We start from the raw sequence: 18,879 nt of genomic DNA, 5'->3' as shown, positions 1-18,879 counted from the left end.
GAGAGAGAGAGAGAGAGAGAGAGAGAGAGAGAGAGAGAGAGAGAGAGAAATGTGTGTATGCATTACAAAACATATGTCTGGTCATGTTGAGAAAGAGTATTTGTGAGTGTGTTCTGCTCTGTCCTTACTCAACACTAAAGCCTGAAAGGAACTTGGTGAGTTTTTAACATCAAGTTAGACATAACTAAACATCTTAAAAAGCGTATCACTACTACAAACCCATTTTAATGAAGTTAGATTACCATACAACTCTTGAAATGCAATAATACTCAGCAAGTAAAATTTCCCATCATTCTTCAATGATGCAAAATGTTACTTTGACTCAAACAGTCTACTTTTGTTTGCAGCATGTTTGGAAGAGCCTGCCTCCACCAAACATGCATCTGTGGCCAACTAGTGCAAATGCGTGCGCCTGGGAGAGATGGAGGGATAAGTCGGCCGACAAAGCAAGCTACTCACTAGATGAATCGCATCTGAAATGACCACTGCCGAAGCCCAAGCACTGGCATGTGAGCTTAAAGCCAGATTCAGACAAGCGCTCCCATTCCTCTCCAACGGCATAATGGGAAGCTGTGTAAGGGTCAAAGCATGAGTCGTCCGCAGGCTGGTTCAGGCCTCCATTGACTGAAGAAAAGGAGGAAAGAGGGAGGAAAAAAGGGAAAAGACAACTTATTGATGGTTCTAGTCCATACATAGAAATAGTTGGTCTGTGCACCACGACCTAACTAACAATAACAGATATTCTCATCAGCAATGCTTTCATGTAGCCAATGGGCACTTACCACAGCAGGGTAAAAGAAACCCATCTTCCTTCATTTCCCAGATCTTTTCTGGGAAATCTTTATATAGTGTGAAACCTTCAGACAATTTAAACTCATTATGAAAGTGGGCAGTAATGCTTCTCCAGGGTACCAAATTTCTTTGAGCTAATTAACATTTTTTTCTGACTCTCTTTCCCCTGTCCATGACATAAGGATTGTAATATGAATACTTCTACCTCCTTAGGATCTTGTAGAAGCTACATGAAACTAAGAAATTCCTTCATCAATATATGGAAATTACTAACAATTAATGTTAAAGAGTAGTGAACAATTATTGCTGGACACCATTCATTGCTTATACTCAAAAAGTTTTGATATTTTTATGTAAGATTAGAATATAATCTTCACTTATATTATAGCATTTTTTTTCAAAGTAGTTTTGAAAACCAAGATTTTCATGGTTACTGTAAAATTAGATTTTCCAAATAAGAGAAACCATCATGATGCAAATAACTTAGGAGCATGTAAAAATCTCAGTGGTCTCCCAAGAGCTGTCCTGTCTTAGAACCTTTTATTTTAAAAACTAAAAATTATTTAAAAAAAAAAACAACGAAAATAATCTGTGTAGGGGGCTGGGGAGGCAGCTTGGGGGTTAAGGGCACTGTCTGTTCTTCCAGAGGACCTGGCTTAGGTTCCCACATGGTGATTCAAATCTAACTCCAGTCTCAGGGGACTTGATGCATCTTCTGTGTTCCTGGCCACCAAACATGCATATTGTGTACAGACATAAATACAGTTACAACATCAAAACCTGTTTCTAATGAATAAATAAATAATAATAATATATATATTATTATTATATACAGCACACCTCATGATATTTATTTTAAGTGTTAAATAAACTAACTTACTATGACTTTGGATACTCATGTGGATACTTCTTTTAATTGTGTTAAAATCAAAAGAATAAATACAGTCGATATTTGAAATGCCTAATATTTCAAAAGCCATCATCCTGGAAGAACTAGAAAATATAAAATATTTTAAAACCAAGAGAACCTGGAGGTGAGAACACTGATGGAATATGGAGTTGGGAAGAAAATGAAGGGGCTGAAACCCTTAAATGGGGATTCACTATTTTAAAATATCCAGGAGATAAATCTCTGCTCTAGCATTATGGAGCGTGAGCAGGCTTTGGTCCAGCACAGATATAACGTAAGATTCTGTTTGACACACATCCCACCCTCAAGAACACAATGTGGGAGACCATGAGAACCGGCACGCTCTTGAAAACGCCTTTCTCGTGGCATTTTACCAGGGAAACCACAGAAGACAAACGCTCACTACTGTGTATGTCCTGCAATCTAACTTCTGCACTGCCAGACAGGCAGCTGCTTAAGTTACGAATGAAGCAACCTTCTCTCCGAGGAAGAGGACTGAGACACAGCAGCTGGTCCTGCATTGTCCTGCTGCCGGGAAGTCCCAATGGTGTAAGAAGACTTGGGATTCACCATTTCCCTTTTCCCCATCTCGTGTTCCTTGGCCAGTCTTCAGCTACTGCGACTTAGACAACCTAATGGCACACCTTCCCAAGACTTTTCAGGGGCACACGGAAGACTCAAGGGTCATTCGATCTTTATTAAGATTTTTCATGAGTAAGGTCATTTAACATTTGTTAAGGTGTTGCATGGGGGTCATTTAACCTTTATTAAGATGTTGCAAGGGGGTCATTTAACCTTCATTAAGACACTGCATGGGGGTCATTTAACCTTTATTAAGATGTCTCATGGTGATCATTTAACCTTTATTAAGATGTTGCATGGTGATCATTTAATCTTTATTAAGTTTGTATGATGGCCGTTTAACCTTTATTAAGATCTTGCATGTATGCAACATGAAATTTATATATGTATTAAAGGGCATTAAAACACATATAAAGGGACTGGAGAGATGGATCAGGAGTTAAGAACACTGGCTGCTTTTCTAGAGATCTGGGCATAGACTCCAGCATCCCCACACAGTGACTAACAACCGTCTGTGACTCCAGTTCCAGAGGATCCGGCACCCTCTTCTGGCCTCCGTGGGTGCTGCATGCATGTTGTGCACAGACACACATGCAGGCAAAACACCCATACACATAAAATTAAAATAAGTATGTCTAAAAGGAAGAAAACAAAGAAGCTTATAAAATTGAAATTTGGAATAGGGAGCTCTTTGGAAAAAAAGGAGCAATGTTGGTTTGGTAACATTTTACCTTAGGAACAAAATGTAAGTTATCACTTAATGTTGCCAAGGAAGATTGTTTATAGGTATTCTGTTTGGGTTGAAAACATTTAGTAGAACCACAGTAAGGGACAAGAGAATAGTAAAAGGTACCCAGAAACCAGTGCCTCTATCAACTAGACACTCAATAGGAAGGACAAAGAATACTGGACTAAATACTATTAACATCCTCCCAGGCCTGTCATTCTGTCACTGACGGCCTGTCAATCACACATGTGTTAGCGAACACCCTAGGATTGCATGAGGGGAAATTTCCTCCCATCCTGCAGCCTTCACCTTCCTAAGTTCAAAGGTAAGAAGGAAAAGCAGACAAAGCCTTCTCCAGGGGGTCCAGCAGAAGCGTTTGCCTGACTAAGACAGCAGTGTACTTACCAGCATTGCCCACGGTCACAACCTCTTCCCGAACCTTGTGCCTCCTCTGGTTCTGCAATGCCTCAACTATGATGTTGTAGGTGGCCCCTCTGGTAAGGCCTGTCAGAGTTGCGCTGGTAGAACTTCCAGGGACTTGGAACTGTACATCCAAAGTGGGAAGAGAGCATCACAATGGCAATCAGACATGAGCTCCCTGTTCCATTAATAACCCTCCCCACTTAAAAAAGAACAAAGGGAGAGGGGGTGTAATACAGGATTCCCATCCAGTCAAGATGAAAGTCAAATAAATGAGTGTAAAGAGCCACCATTTTCTACCTAGGTGGTTCACAATTACCAGTAACGCTCAGCTTTAGCAGTCTCCTGTGGCTCCCTAGAACGCCTGGCAAAACCCCTTCATAAACATGGACACCAGGGGAGATAAGTGCATGCCATGTGAGGGACATCACTCTAAAACACTGGCACATCCCCAGGCTAAATTTCTAAGTGAATAAATGCCTTCCAGTACGGTCAATCTTTAAGTTTCTGCCACTTTCTAAAAATAACACAATATAAATTTATTCTAGCACCTGTGGGACAAATTAAAGAACAGAGTTTTGGAGACTCAATCTCTCATAACAGCTGGTGCCCAAAGGTTCACCCAATCTTCCTAAACACATCATGGAGGATGTGTCCCTTTAAGGACGAGGGCAGCATTGCAAATTTCATATAAAAGGAGACTATTTTTCCTTCTTTTCTACAATCATCTTTTTATCTGTCTCACTAAGTAGCCTCCAGTGTATGAGAATAATAAAAATAATTTTATTCTCTCTACTGAGTCAAACTCAGTGACACCCTCTGACTTATCCACCAGAACCACAATGAGAAAAGAAAACAACTCCCAGAGTTGTAACATCTTCCTAAAAGTCCTGGGAGAGTGGACATTTGACGTGAGAGCTTTGGTTGCTTCTGATTGACTTTTTTCTGGGTGACAAAGTTACAAATAGAGACAAAATTAGGTACCTGTAAGGGCTCTTCATCAGTGCCAACAGGATGACATGAAATGATGTACTCAGAACTCTCCTGGAATGGCGTCCAAGAGATAGTTGTTTGAGAGAGAGCTTCTTGTCCTGTAGAGGCATTTGGATTGAGCCCCGGAACGTGAGGGTAGAGGTGGTAGTCTACGTCTCCCCTGGGAACATGACCGATTTGAACCTCCTCATCTACATTCGGCAGGTATGGTCTTGGCCTATGCCTGACAGGGGTGGCGGCAGTAGGTGGTGTGGTCCGCCTAAAGCCATGTTCCTCAAAGATCATTTGTTGGCCAACACTGGGTTGTTGGTGGGTTGTGCCAGGAAGCTGAATACCATTTTCGGTGTCATACCCAGGGTTGGTGATGAGGGGGGTCTTTTGAACTGTGGAAGGAACATCCAAGATCTCGGGTCCATGAAGATTAGGGTGTGGAAGGGTAACCAGCTGGGGAAGGTCATCTAGCCAAGAGAGGTTAGAGCCAAAAAAGCAAAGCGCATTAAGCTCAAGAAGAAGCAACATCACCATCAATCCAGGCCACAACTGTTCATCAACCCGATCAAGGCTCATAGCCATTCAGCAGTTCTCAGATCACAAAACACTTTCTAAAAAGAAATCTGGATTTTCCTCACAGATTTCTTTATAGTTCAGACAGGAAAAAAAAATGTTAGCATGAACTTCTCATACAGACAAAGCTTTGAGCCGCTGAGCCCCATAGAAAGCCACTCTGCTCCAATTAAGCCTTTGCAACTGAAATATTTGATTTGAAATTTCAGAAACCAAGTAATAAATCAAGACAAATAGGAAAGGTTTTGCTCCCACCACTAAAAGATTTCTCCACCCCAATTCAAACTATCTAGTTTGAATTTCTGAAAGGTGAGGAAGGCTTTAGGTTGTAGAGAAATAAATAAATCAAATTATCTTTAGAGCATGCTAGGTAATTCTTGTCAAAAAGTACTATATAAAAGTCATATTGCTGAAGAAAATAATCCATGAGAAACATGTCAAAACGTAGAGAGCTTCACTTTGCAGACCAAGCATTGGTTATGAGTCTTTACCTGTCTTCTTCCTCCCAATCAGAGCGTCACTCTTCTGGTTGTTCTTCAGGGCAATGACGTAGATGGTGTACTCGGTTCCTGGCTCCAGACCTGGTGGGGAACACAGTCATCTCATGATGTTGGCAGACAAGGCAGAGATTAGTAGGGGATCAAGGATGCCGCCCAGCTGTCTCTGAGGTCATCGGCTGAGGCTAATGGGGAGTAAGCAGGTCTCCCAGCTGTCACTGCAGCCGGCAAAGGTAAAAGCTTCCCTTCTCTCTGTACTCAGAGACTCTGCACACAAAGGCCACCAGCCAGCTAACCATCTTCCAATCACAGGTGACACTTGAAACAAGGCAGTTTCACGGTAACCTTCCTAGAGTATTCTTTCAGTGTAGAGCGTATGGACAGCAGATAACCCATCAACACTGCATGCCACCAGTGGACTAGACATTTGGGAGAGAGAGCATCAGACTTCAGACTTCTGATTAGGCCCCTCACTGGCAGCCTTCAAAGACAGTGCAAAAACCCAAGTTGTCTTCCCATACCAGATTCCACTTTCCTGCTCCGCAAATGCAACAAAGAAGCTCTGGCTCCTGATATCTGTGTGTTCTACAGGGACTTCAACACTGGGTGATACTGGGTATGATGGGTATGAGTTATCTTATTTGAGGGGCAAAATATAATGAAGAAATAGATAAATTTACATCAGAGAACAATACATCTAGCTATATCATATAACGGCCCTGAAATTACAAGCTCAGACACTCACACCTTTTGAGAACACTACTGTCCCCAAGGAGAAGAGTACCTTCTAAAGGCAGGCACCCCATTCTCATGATGTAGCATCAAAGACACAAAAGGGGGGGGTATTATGGATGTCAGGTATCTATGATTAATTAAGGGGAAAAATCGTAGCATGAAAGCAATACCAGTAATGGTGGCCTCCGTGACACCAGGGCGTGGCCGAGGAACCACTTCTCTGGGAGGAGATCCAGGCTTCTCATACTTGATAATGTAGCCAGTAATCCTGGCTCGGGGCGCCTGCCATGATACCAGCAAGGAGTTGGGTGTGGTAGCCAGGAAGCGAAGGTTGGACGGTGCATCGATGGCTGAAAGTCAAGCGACACCTTAGAAAATGAATGGCCCTGAATCTGCTCCCACTTGCACCCAGCCCCAGCCAACCAAGGAGGGGAACTGGAAAGCCCAGCTTCCCGGTTAGCTCTAAAGTTTACGTGGTTGTGGTTACCAGTGGAGGCGTCGATGGTCGCGGGGGTGCTCCGGGCATTGTCGTTCAGAGTGTACAGGTAGATCTTGTAGTCAGTGCCTGGCTGTAAACCTGGGGTTGAAAGAGACATGCCTTTATCTGTTCTTATTCCAGTGGCCAGTGCTCATGCTTGCCTGCCATTTTTTGTAGGCTACAGAAGCAGTCCACAGGGGAACAGGTAGGCACATCATGGTGTGGACACTATTAATGAGAAGCTATCTCAAAAGACAGCCGTGTATGTTCCTGATACTGAACTCCAATTGTTAATCTCTGGTTACATTTCAACCTTTATTATATGTAGTTTTTCGAAGACAGGATTTCTCTGTGTAGCCCTGGCTGTCCTGGAACTCACTCTGTAGACCAGGTTGGCCTCAAATTCACAGAGATCTGCCTGCCTCTGCCTCCCAAGTTCTGGGATTAAAGGAGTGCGCCATCACCGCCAGACGTGTAGTGCTGTTTGTAATTACAAATTTCATTATACTTTTTAAAATCTAGTCATACTAATGCTAAAAACCATGCACTAGTATGTTGTATCTTTTGCTTTTCTGTATTAACTTTTAAAAAATAGGGCTTCACTATGTCTGGTCTCAAACTCACATCTTCCTGCCCCAGACTCTTGCCTGTGAATACTGGTGTGTGCATTGTTTAAACAACAATGAGCATTTTGTGAAAAAAAAAAATTTTTTTTTGATGAACTTTACAGGTGAAACAAAAGTCAGGAAGTAAAACATCATGGGACGGTAACCACATTTCAAACTGTGTTCTCATCAAACACTGGTCTCGGAATAACTAATAAGCCAGCTTATGCTGTGGGCACACAGTAAGAATACTGAGCACACTGACCTGTGATGGTGTAGCTTCTGATGTCTGGGCTGATGGTCCTCTGAACTGGGGGCTGCCCATTGGCTGGGATAGCATCGACTTGGAAACCAGTGATTGTCTCAGTCTTTGTTCTCCAGCTAATAGTGATGGTGGTCTCTGTAGCATCCGTCACACGGGCCCTTCGTGGGGCACTGACATCTGTGTAGGAGCACAGCTATTTTAAAACACTTCCTCATTACACAAATACATGCACTGATGAATAATGTAGCGGGTACCCCATTGGCATTCGGAAAGAAGGACTAACGGTATTTAGAAAATATGAAAATATTTACTCTCATGTCGTTCCTTTGAAGAAAAGAAACTGATAACTTTATCAACACTACCAGTGGTTCCCAGGGCTGACTCTATAGTATCCAGAAATGCATTATGGAATTTGTCGTAGGAACCGTAACATAATTATTAGTAATAACATGAGCATGGCTGGCAGTATTCCGTCATTTCTATAAAGCTTTGCATCTTCTCCTTTCATCATTCCACAGATGACCACACTGACTGCTGAAAGAATGCTCATCAAGTTTTGATAAAGCAGAGAACTGGACCATGGCCCTAACTTGGCCCCATCTTTCCTGTGGCAGAAGCCAGTTCATCCTCCCCAAACAGAACTCTGTGAAAACAGCTGACCACAGATGGGGCGTAAGCCAACAGAGTGCCAAAGTTCCACTGTTTCAGCAGGCCGTTTTCTGGATGACATGCGAAGTAGATTATCAAAAAGATCAGATAGTATATTAATTTCCAAATTCTATTGTTAAATGCATAAGAGATCACCTCAATTTTTACTTACAGTTTAAGTCTGTCAATATTAAAACACATGGTTACTTACTCTCTAGAGTTGTGATGACTCCCTGAGCTGGTCTGCTTGTCAGTGTGTCCTTGAGAGCATAGACACTAACTTCATATTTGGTGGCCACCTAGAAATAAGGTCATAAGAAGTATTTGCAACAGTATTGCATAAAGCCTGGAGTTCTACTAAAGCATAGAGAAACACAGTAGTTATAAAAGACAATCTGCAAACCCACGACACCTCACATTCTCAGATTAACTTCATCTGTACCTGTGATTAACAACAGATTTAAACTGGATGAATTTTAAAATATTCTCAAAGTCCAAGATGTTCACAAATTACATAATTACACTAAAGTGGTAATAAGATAAATTAGTATTAGCCTTCTTTTCCTTTTTCTTTTATGGGAACCAGAGTTCTACAGCATCCATATAAAATGTCAGGCATATCGAAGCATGATGTCACCTTTAATCCCAGCCCTTGGCTGCCAAAAGGTGATTGGATATTTGTGTATTCAAGGTCATCCTGGTCTACCAGGGAAGACTGAGCATCTATAATCCTAGTACATCAGAAGACAAGTGGGTCTCTGCTAACAGATATGGACCATACCATTATGCATTGTTTATTTATGTATTTGTTTATTTTTCTGATCACAAAGAGGTAAGAGAACGTTTCTATTGTCTCTGAGCTCTCTTCTGCTGCTTCCCCTGGAACTGGCCTTGTGTTAAGATGTACATCAACTCCTTAGGATCCTAGTCAGTTTTCTGTATGTCTATAGTTTGAAATGGTGCTTGTTTGTTTGAGACAAGGTTTCTCTGTGTAGTTCTGTCTGTCCTGTAACTCACTCTGTAGACCAGGCTGGCCTCCAACTCAAGAGATCCAGCTGCCTCTCTGTCTCTTTATTGCTGGGATTTGAGGCATGTGCTAACACACCCAGCCAATTTTTAAATGTTTTAATGAGGGTAGTGTCAAGTTAGCTTGGTACTAATTGAAGAATGTTTCCTGCCAAGGAAATGCCACTCATAAAAGCTATAAATTCACTCAGTGGATACGTAAATAGATCCCTACGGAATACAACCTTTAAAAAAAAAACCCAGAATACTTATTGTCTGTCAAAGAATTACACAAAATCCAATGCTATTTATACCACTCCAATCCAACAGTCATCTAGAAAATCTTGGTTCAACATAAGAGAATTCTATCGTATACATTTATAAGAAATTTTTTTTGGCAGTATAAGGAAAGAATGTTCGATTTGTATGAGATTATACTTCTACTCCCTGATAAATGCTATGAAATGACCCACTTCCTATTCCAGGTATGGACGCTCACTTCTTACCATGAGCCCAGACACAATCACAGATGAACTGTCTGGAGAAAGGTTGATTTCCTTCATCGGTCCTGCCTTATCCTTCGGGGTCACCCGCACTCGATAGCCAGTGAGGTGCACATCGGGTGCTGTCCACTGGGCACTGAAGCTGATGGGTGTCACCTGAGTGAACCTCAGGTTGGTTGGAGCAGGAATGGCTGTCAGGAGGGTCATTGATTAAAAGATTATCTTATAGGGAATGGGGAAAAGGAAAATAAAGTGAATTTTAAGAAGGAGAACGGGTAGCTCGTGTAGGGGCTGTGGGGCTCCCCGGCCCAGCAGAGATTCAGCACACACAGGTAATAAAGAAGGAATGCAGGAGAGGGACGTGCACTCTACACCAGCAATTCTCAGAGTCACTGCAAACACTGGGGTAAATGTCAGGCCTCCAATAGACTTCGGGCTTTAAAAGGCTTTATCTCTCCACCCCTTTAAAAACCAAGAATCAAATTGCCTTATTGGTCATTAGAATTGATTTTTTCTTTTGTATGAAAAAGATGAGCAATGGCCCTTTTTCTATATAAATTCATCTCTGTATGGTAAACCATTTCACAGAGTATTCCATCCAAGAGATGGAATTATGTTTTTTATGGTCTCTTTTATTTGGACCCCATGGCAAATATCACTGCTAAATTTGAAGAATTCTCTGCAGTGCAGCGTCAAAGAAAATTGGTTCACAACAGAGGCAGAAAAGAGAAGCAAAGAGCAGGAACATGGATGCCACCTCTACACGCGTTGAGCATTCGGACCCTGCTTCAGCAGTAAAGCGCAGGGGACAAAGGATTGGAGGAAGCACCGGCCCTCATGACTCTGTCCCAAATGTTCGGATCAGAATCCTTTAAGCAAACGAGGCAGCGGCACAGGCTCTCTGGCCCACGTGCTCTTAGATCATGCTGCAAGGAAGTGCCTGGTTTAGGGCCAGTTCTCAGAGTAAGCTCTATGATTCTAGACTTCCTTCCCTCATGTGTGAAGTTGGGGGGGGGGGCGGCTACAGAGGTGTATCACTTAGGAAATAATCCACAGCTTAGCAGCATCTCCAAACATCTTGCTTTATGGTCTTATTTATATATATAAATAAATATATATTTAATATATTTGTATATATATCTAAGCTACTTCAAATGTCTTTTTACTAGACGTAGTTAACTAAAGATCACCTTATGTTTATTGTGTGTTAGCACTCCTCAGTAAAGAGGACCTTTCCGAAGCATCTGAGGGCATCTTTCTATTCTCCCTGACATGGGAATCAATAGCCCAGTAAAGTGCAATGTCAGCAAGGCATAAAGCCGCTGCTCCCGTAAGCACCCAGGCGGTGCAGTTAACGATATACCTGTGGACTGGATTCCAATCAGGGGCTGGCTCTCCATATCATCGTGCAAGGCAACCACACTGACTGTGTACTCAGAACCCGGCCTGAGGCCTTGTAGCTCTGCAGTGTCTTCTTCACCGTCAGGTGCAGGGGAAAGCTCATGGATTCCATCCTCAGGGCTTGAGTAGGTCACCCTGTACCTGGAAACCTGCCCCTGTGGGCTTTCCCAAGCAATTTTGATGGAATCAACATCCACATCAGTGAATGCCAGTCCTTTAGGGCGATCAATGTCTGTTAGGCAAATTAACGGTGAGAGGTTATGTGAAAAGCCGAGTTGCGAAACAAGCATACTTTTATACCGTGCAAAGCAGTTCTGCAGATACCATTATCTTGGATGAATTAAACTCCAATTATCACACCATTAAAATAGCAAGTTACTTGACATTTGCTGAAGAGCCTTTGCGGGGGTTTAAATACTGAGTGTCACATTATTTATTAAAACACAGGTGTGCGTGAGGTGTGTAGACACTCGCAGAAGTCCCCACAAAGGAAATTTTCATTAATTTCAAGATATTCCATCAAGATTTGATTTTGCAACGTGAAATTAGTCTCACAGACCTGGATTTTCTGTATCTTGGAAATGGTAAAGTTGATTTTCAATGTCCATTCGGACTGCTATAATCTTTGTCTAACTCTTCTTTTTCCCCATCTCTATTAAGTAAAATGCCACAGTCCTCCAAACATAGCGGCTTCATGGGGTACTTTGGTCAACTTTACCACCCAGTCATAGAAAAAGTAGGTCCTAGAGAAATATATCCTAGATTCGCTGAAGGCCAATGAGGCTTTGCTGAGGCTATTTGAGCAAAGGCGATTCAAAGCACAGAAGCTGTGGGCGGCAACACTATACTAGTTTTCCCTGCAAGCTCACTGTGTGGCAAGAAGGAAAAAATGTTTGCCAAGGGCTCATCTTAAGATACGAACCAACTAACATGCCTCCTTTCCCTGTATATAATGAATGGCAAAAGACATGTAGACATCCTAAAACAAAATGACTTTGGAAGTAGAAACGAAGTATTGGTTACGTACTGGTTACTGCAGTTTGAACCAGGGGTTGGCTTTCTCCATTCTGATTCTGAGCATAGACACTAACCACATATTCCACTGTGGGTTGCAAGCCTTCAATAGTCATTTCTGTTTCATCTGCAAAGGAAGGAGAGGCAACTGCAGGTCTATAAAGCCACCCAAGCCACTCTCAAGAGAGCGTACTGAAAAGCAGATGTGCTCAATAATCGTGAAACACCAGTTCCTCTTGGGAAAGTCAGAACCTATTTCCTCTTGCGGAAACCTGTCTATTGGAAACAAAAGTTGAACATCCTGGGGCTGGGGACACAACTTAATCAAGAGTGCTATCAAACCCAAGCTGTGATAGCCAGCACCACAGGAACCTGGATGCCTATAGTACTAGCTAGCACTTACAAGGTGTAGACAAGAGGATCAGAAATTGAAGCTCAACCGTGGCTACATAGTGCATTCAAGGCCAGTATAGATTTCATGAGACCTTGTCGCCAAAAAAAAGAGCTTTAGCATACTGCAGTAAAATCATAGTCAAAATAAGCTTTAAAACTTAACATGACGCCTCCAAATTAACGAGGCTATTCTTGAAGAAAAAAGAAAAAAAAAAAACGAAAGAAATTAAATTGACCTTAAGAAATTGCCTTGAGATCATAATCTTAGAGTCATTTTATATAAGAAAAACATCAGGTCTAGAAGGATCTACAATGTAGTCCATCCTTCTCTTCCTGGTGACTAAAGATTTAAGGAGTGTCCACACTACTATACGAAACTGTACAAAAAACAAAACCAGAAATTCATGGACACTAAAAAACGCCCTGTGAAGTGAGCTGGCCATATTGTCTATGGATGGGGACACCACACCACATTCCATAGAGGACACATGAAATGAAACCTGTGTTCTTTCTCAGTTAATCTCGCTGGATGGGACACACCGGTTGTTTTTACCTGGACCAACAGTTTTAGACTGTGTTGGTCCTGGGACATTTTTGGGAGCGGTGGTCACTCTGTAACCGGTCACAGGAGAGCTTGAAGGCAGCCATCTGACACTAATGCTGTTGTCCTGAACATCGGTCACCTGCATCTGGGACGGCTTGTCAATTTCTGTAAGCAAAAAAGAAAGCAGTGAGGTCCCAGTGTTTGGGAGCAGGACTGAGCAAGCCCTTCTCTTTAGTGCTAATGGGCATGCGCGTGAGCTTTCTTCTATTAATGAATTGCAGATATTTCTTTTGACGAGAATAAAGGGTTAGGTTGAAGATGGAAATGCACAAATCCAGAGAATATTATAACTACTTTTAACATGATTGTTTCATTCCGCAGACAAAACACTACATCTTAGGTGGGGCTGTGTCCTCTACCCAATCCACTCATTGCGTTATTTTTCTACAGGTATTTATGAATACTCTTTATGTCTTATGTCTATGGCAGACACATGGGGTGTAGCAGTTAAAAACCCAAGACAAAGTGTCTGCTCTTGGGGTCTTCTTTGTACTGTTGACTCAAAATTCTGTCACTTGTAGGTGTTGTTAGCCACAGGCTTTTGCCATATTAAGAAAATAAATTAGGGCTGGGCGATGGTGGCGCATGCCTGTAATCCCAGCACTCGGGAGGCAGAGGCAGGCGGATCTCTGTGAGTTCGAGACCAGCCTGGTCTACAGAGCTAGTTCCAGGACAGGCTCCAGAGCCACAGAGAAACCCTGTCTCGAAAAAAACCAAAAAAAAAAAATAAATAAATAAATTAGGATTGAATGTGTAGTTCAGTGAAAGCACTTGTTTAACATATATGAGAAGCTGGGTTTGATTCCCAGCACCACTCAGAACTAAATGAAAATCAATTAATTTCACAGTGAAGAAAATGCCTCGGGAAAATACTGTGATAACTGTCTTCATAAATAACCCTGTGTCACCCCAGATGAGAAGTTTGTACCTGTTTGATAATTGATGGAAATTGGCAGACTGCTGGCTGGACTGTCCCCACGGCCAGTGATAGCGTACAGGGTGATGGTATAATCTGCTCCGGGTTTGATGTTGTTGATGGTAGCTGTAGACTTGCTCCCAGGCACCGTGAACTCCTGGACAGGGCTGTTCCCGCCTGTATGAAAGGGGTTAGTGGAAACCTTAAGGACCCAGGAGTCACTCCAAATATCAGCACACTTAAGGCAGTATGTAAATCACTTCTGCTTGCAACTTGCCTGCCAAGGAGTGTTGTCTTCTACAGCCTGAACAGGTAAGTGTACCTATGCATACAGTAAGGCCCGAGAAGTATATAAAAATCGGGAGAACGCTCAAGCTAATGTCATCTTAACATCCCTGGGTTAAAATGTCACTGAGTTGTAGATTAACAGGCAAAAGGTGAAAAAATTCCTAGGAATGAGCTCCCTAGTTAGTTGTACAATAGCAATTAGTCTGTCCTGAAATCATGTATATATAAGCAACACTATGAAGACTTGGTAGGGTGTACTTATACATTTTTATGGGATTGCATGGGCAGTGTGTGTGTGTGTGTGTGTGTGTGTGTATAAAACAATAAGAAAAAGAGGCCCAGAAACTGAGAGGGAGTGGTAGGAGAGGGGCATGGGAGGGCTTGGGAGATGAAAGGGAAGGAGGAAATGATGTAATTATATTTTTAATTGATCTTTTACATAGAAAAGGGGGCAAGAACATGGCTCACTCTACCTTAAATTGAATGAATTACATTCTTTTCAAAAGCATTAACAGAATATTTGGTAAATTTTGAGACCAGAGAAGAAAATATAAGATTTACCAATGACAATATTTGTGAATACATAAACTTTTTTTCTCTCAGCTGTACTTTCCACTTCTAGCTGTAGGGTATAAACCACTTCTAAACTTCATTTGACAATCCATTGTTCATAGTTGCCATGTATTTGGGGGCAGAAAAAAAAGAAAAAGCAGTTTTCTAAATGGACTTGCTTGCATGTAATCCCATACCCACTGCCAGGTTTTCAAGTTACCCGGACCCTGATCCCATCAGGGTGAAAGGGCACAAAATGAGCGCACCTGTCTCTCCGTAGGTGATCCTGTAGTAGCGCACAGAGACGGCAGGCGGTTCCCAGCTGATCAGCAGACTGGTCGGGGTGGAGGCAATGACTTCCAGGTCCCTCGGGATGTCAGAAACTAGAAAAGTCATAGGAAAACTTGATATCCAGAACTTCCAAAGTTCAGAATCACTCTTTGTTCTTTTCACTGAAAATTGTTACATTTCCTTCATACAAAAATATACACACTAAATAAACAGAATTAAGAAAAAAAAACAAGGAAGTCAAGGGAAGAGATTAAGGAGATTAGAATAGTGAATTCTTTTCCCCTCAACATTTTCTTTGGAAAATAATTTAAATCACATAAAAGTTATAAAAACTGCAGTGGTGCTTGCCCACGCACCCTTAACTACGTGCTGTCTGGAAGTGGTGCTCACACACACGCACGCCTGTTCACAGCCAAGACACAGATGACAGTGTAAGAGACCTCCCAACCACGGTTACTGAAATCTCTCTATACTACAGACATCTAGTCCCCTAGGGTAGGGCTTGACGCCTGCGGACAAAGTCCTCTGGCCAACTGAGCTCACGGCAGTGCAGAATGACCTTGACCTGTCCATCCTCCTGCCTCCGTCTCCTGAGTACCTAGGGTTGCAAATCTGTACTAGTAAGCCCAAATGTAAACCAGGTTACAGTAACTTTGGGACCATAATAATATGATTTTGAAGGTGAACTTATGGGCTGCGGAAGTCAGTTCTGGGTCAGTCTAGGCTAGGAAACACATAAAACCTGACCAGCAAAAGCACAAAATCATAGATAACTGAATCAGCTGAAAGTTTCTCAGAGTTAAAAAAATATTACCTTTTTAAATGCATTCTGACACTGCCTCCCCCTCCCCTTTTTTACTGAGATGGAATCTGTCTCATTTTATAGCTCTGGCTGGTCTAGAACTTACTCTACAGACCAAGTTGACCTCCAACTCAGAGATCACCTACCTCTGCCTCCCAAGTGGTGGGATCAAAAGCATGCATCACAATGCCTGGCCCGTCACTGCCCTTTCTGTGTCGAGGCCGATTTACAGACTACACAAAACCATACAAGGAATTTCTTCGCAGATTAAAAAAGCAAAATTACCTGTCGATTGCTGGCCAATCAGCGGGGAGCTCTCCTCTCTGCCATTAACAGCGATAATGCTGACAACATACTCAGTACCAGGTTTGAGGTCGGTGATGGTGAAAGAATTCCGAGAGGGAGGCATTCGTTCTTGCCTGGGTCTTCCAACAGCATGCTCGGCATGATAGCGAATTATGTAGCCAGTGATAGGTGCTCGAGGGGCCACCCAGTGCACAGTGAACGAGTTGGCGGTGATATCAGAAGTATCAAAACCAGTTGGAGAATCGAGACCTGTTTTTTTCCCATCCAAGGAGGGGAACAAAAGACAACAACCACCAGCTTAGACACAGAAGAAGATGCTGGGAAAAGCAACCTACCCGCTTACATGGTACCAAAAGTTGACCATAATCAGTTTGCATAGTCATTCATCTGTTTTCTTTTTCAAAGTAATTGAACAATATGCACAATTATAGTAGATTTCTACATAATACTTAATACTGATATTTTCAAGGGCTTGGCATTGTGCTTGATAGTATGTTGACTTGACATAAGCTGAAGTCTTTTTAGAGGAAGGAAACTCAGTTCACAAAATGCCTCTGTAAGATCAGAGTGTAAGCAAATCTGCAGGGCTTTTTTTATTAGTGACTGACAGGGAAGGGCCGGAGGGCCCACCCTGTTGTGGGTGGTGCCATCCCTGGGCTGGTGGTCCTGGGTTCTCTGAGAAAGCAGGCTGAGCAAGCCAGAGGGAGCAAGCCAGTACGCAGCACCCCTCCATGGCCTCTGCATCAGCTCCTGCCTCCAAGTTCCAAAACTGCTTAAGTTCCTTTCCTGCCTTCTTTCAGTGATGGAAGTGTAAACCAAATACTCTTTCCTCCCCAAACTGCTTGATATTCTGTCTCATCACAGCAATAGTAACCCCAACTAGGCCAGTATTCAAACATGTGTGTCAGCGCATCTCTTCGAGAAGAGCATTCTAGTATTTGGGTCTCAAAGTTGTTCTCTGAGCTGTATATGGAACTGATAGGTCAACAGAGTAGTGATGATGCTAAACACAGCCCTTCTAAACCTTAAAGACGCCACCACAGACAAGTTACTATGCACATATCCCTTTTAACTAAGGATTTAGAACTTTTTGCTGCTCTTTCATTGAAGTACTGAGGATTGAACTCGGGTCCTCATGCACGCTAGGCTGTACCCTGGCTGTAGCACAAAAGTATAGTAGATGTTTTTTAAAAATTAACCACGTAGTGTCCATCTCATCCAGAATAATTTGAGCTCTCTGGGATTGCTAGCTAATTTTTGTTATAACATTCACTAATTCTATCAAAAATATACTCAAACTAAATTGTGATATCTTAGCTCCTGTTTGGCAGCAAATTGTAATACAAAACTGTACTTTGTTCGGAACTTGCTATGTTCGGACCATAGGTCATGAAACCAGAAAAGGGAGTCGTGAGAAGAGAAAAGGCTGCCTTAATAGGAAAGGATGAGGAGGGTCACAAAATATAGGTGACAAGGTGCCATGAGAGCAGAAAGGGGCGGAACAGTATTACAGGGAGGATGGGGACCAGGAGGAGCAGCATGGGAACCAGGGGAGGGTTGGAAGAGGAAGACCCACAAACCATGTGAAAATAATGCAGTGAAACCCATTACCTGAACTCAAAAAAAAAAGATTTTAAGTAATGTGCAACACCATAAAAGGTGAAGACATGTCTTTAGACTCATCATATCATTTCCTCTTTAAAGTTGGTAGGTGAGAGCTACCTGAGAAGCATGTTGCCAGCAAGGCTCACCTGTTTTCTGTCTTCCTCGAAGAGGGGTGCTCTCATGTTTTTCGTAGACGCTGGAGACACTGACTAAGTATTCCGTCCCAGGCAGGAGATCTAAAGAGGCAAGTGGGGCTTGCTTTAAACTTGAAGGCATGAGAAAGCACAGCCCTCCCTGGACTACTCCATCTGATGAACTAGCCAAGCATTCAGTCCCATAGCCTACTTGTAGCGAAGTGAGCATCTATGCCTAGAGACGCCTGTGGTTAAGGGTCACCTTTTCCTGTGCCTCTTTAATGCCTCACTGCTGCCTGTATGAACGCGATTCAGTCAAGTGTAGCTATGGCACTGATTCCTCTTCCATCTGTTTGCGAGCAACTGACCGAAGTTTTGATACCCATCACAGCAACCCTATAAGGCTGTTTGCAACTTCCATGCTATATGATGTATATTAAATATTAAGTATATATTTAAATGTACAGTGTGGACAAAATGGCACATGTCCTTGTGGGGCCATTGATGTGTTCAAGATAATGAACATGTCTAGACCTCTGGGCTCACTATACTGCTCCAAGCTGCTCAATGATTAAACTGGGATAATAATGACTTCTCTAAGAGGGAGAGAGTTATTTTAAGGTCATGTAGCATTGAGACTCTTAAGATATACAGTTAACACGTGACAGGGTTTAGCTAAACTGGAGCCAACATGTGATTCAGGGTCTAGTACCCTGGGTGATGTGATCCCTAGTGACTGAAATGGCCCCATAGCCACAGTCAAGCAGGTGACTGGATGTTCTGGTCCTCAATGAAAAAGCAAGGTCGGTCATGCCGGCTGCCTTTTTTTTTTTTTTTTTTTTTTTTTTT

General features: G+C 42.4%; 1 protein-coding gene across 13 annotated transcripts in view; it reads right to left on the bottom strand.

Moving 5' to 3' along the window:
• Fn1 (fibronectin 1) overlaps positions 1-18,879 on the bottom strand; it is a 65,332-nt gene that overhangs the window by 6,345 nt on the left and 40,108 nt on the right. For 3 of the 13 annotated variants that reach the window (XM_005361405.3, XM_013351645.2, XM_005361406.3), the window contains 16 exons: positions 18,043-18,132; positions 16,271-16,540; positions 15,159-15,275; positions 14,065-14,229; positions 13,086-13,241; positions 12,153-12,266; positions 11,088-11,357; positions 9,728-9,915; positions 8,428-8,515; positions 7,569-7,745; positions 6,708-6,797; positions 6,391-6,570; positions 5,480-5,569; positions 4,416-4,882; positions 3,417-3,555; positions 460-624 (listed from right to left, as the gene is read on the bottom strand). In XM_005361405.3, the coding sequence (XP_005361462.1) occupies positions 460-624; positions 3,417-3,555; positions 4,416-4,882; positions 5,480-5,569; positions 6,391-6,570; positions 6,708-6,797; positions 7,569-7,745; positions 8,428-8,515; positions 9,728-9,915; positions 11,088-11,357; positions 12,153-12,266; positions 13,086-13,241; positions 14,065-14,229; positions 15,159-15,275; positions 16,271-16,540; positions 18,043-18,132 (2,766 nt within the window). The remainder of the gene's footprint in view (positions 1-459; positions 625-3,416; positions 3,556-4,415; positions 4,883-5,479; positions 5,570-6,390; positions 6,571-6,707; positions 6,798-7,568; positions 7,746-8,427; positions 8,516-9,727; positions 9,916-11,087; positions 11,358-12,152; positions 12,267-13,085; positions 13,242-14,064; positions 14,230-15,158; positions 15,276-16,270; positions 16,541-18,042; positions 18,133-18,879) is intronic. The other 10 variants (XM_013351648.1, XM_005361412.3, XM_013351646.2 and 7 more) reach the window with 5 other exon arrangements.

This window comes from Microtus ochrogaster, linkage group LG4 (assembly GCF_000317375.1).
Source record: "Microtus ochrogaster isolate Prairie Vole_2 linkage group LG4, MicOch1.0, whole genome shotgun sequence".
NCBI lineage: Eukaryota > Metazoa > Chordata > Mammalia > Rodentia > Cricetidae > Microtus > Microtus ochrogaster.
Note: the sequence above shows the minus strand (reverse complement) of the source record. Positions and strands in the feature narration are given on the sequence as shown.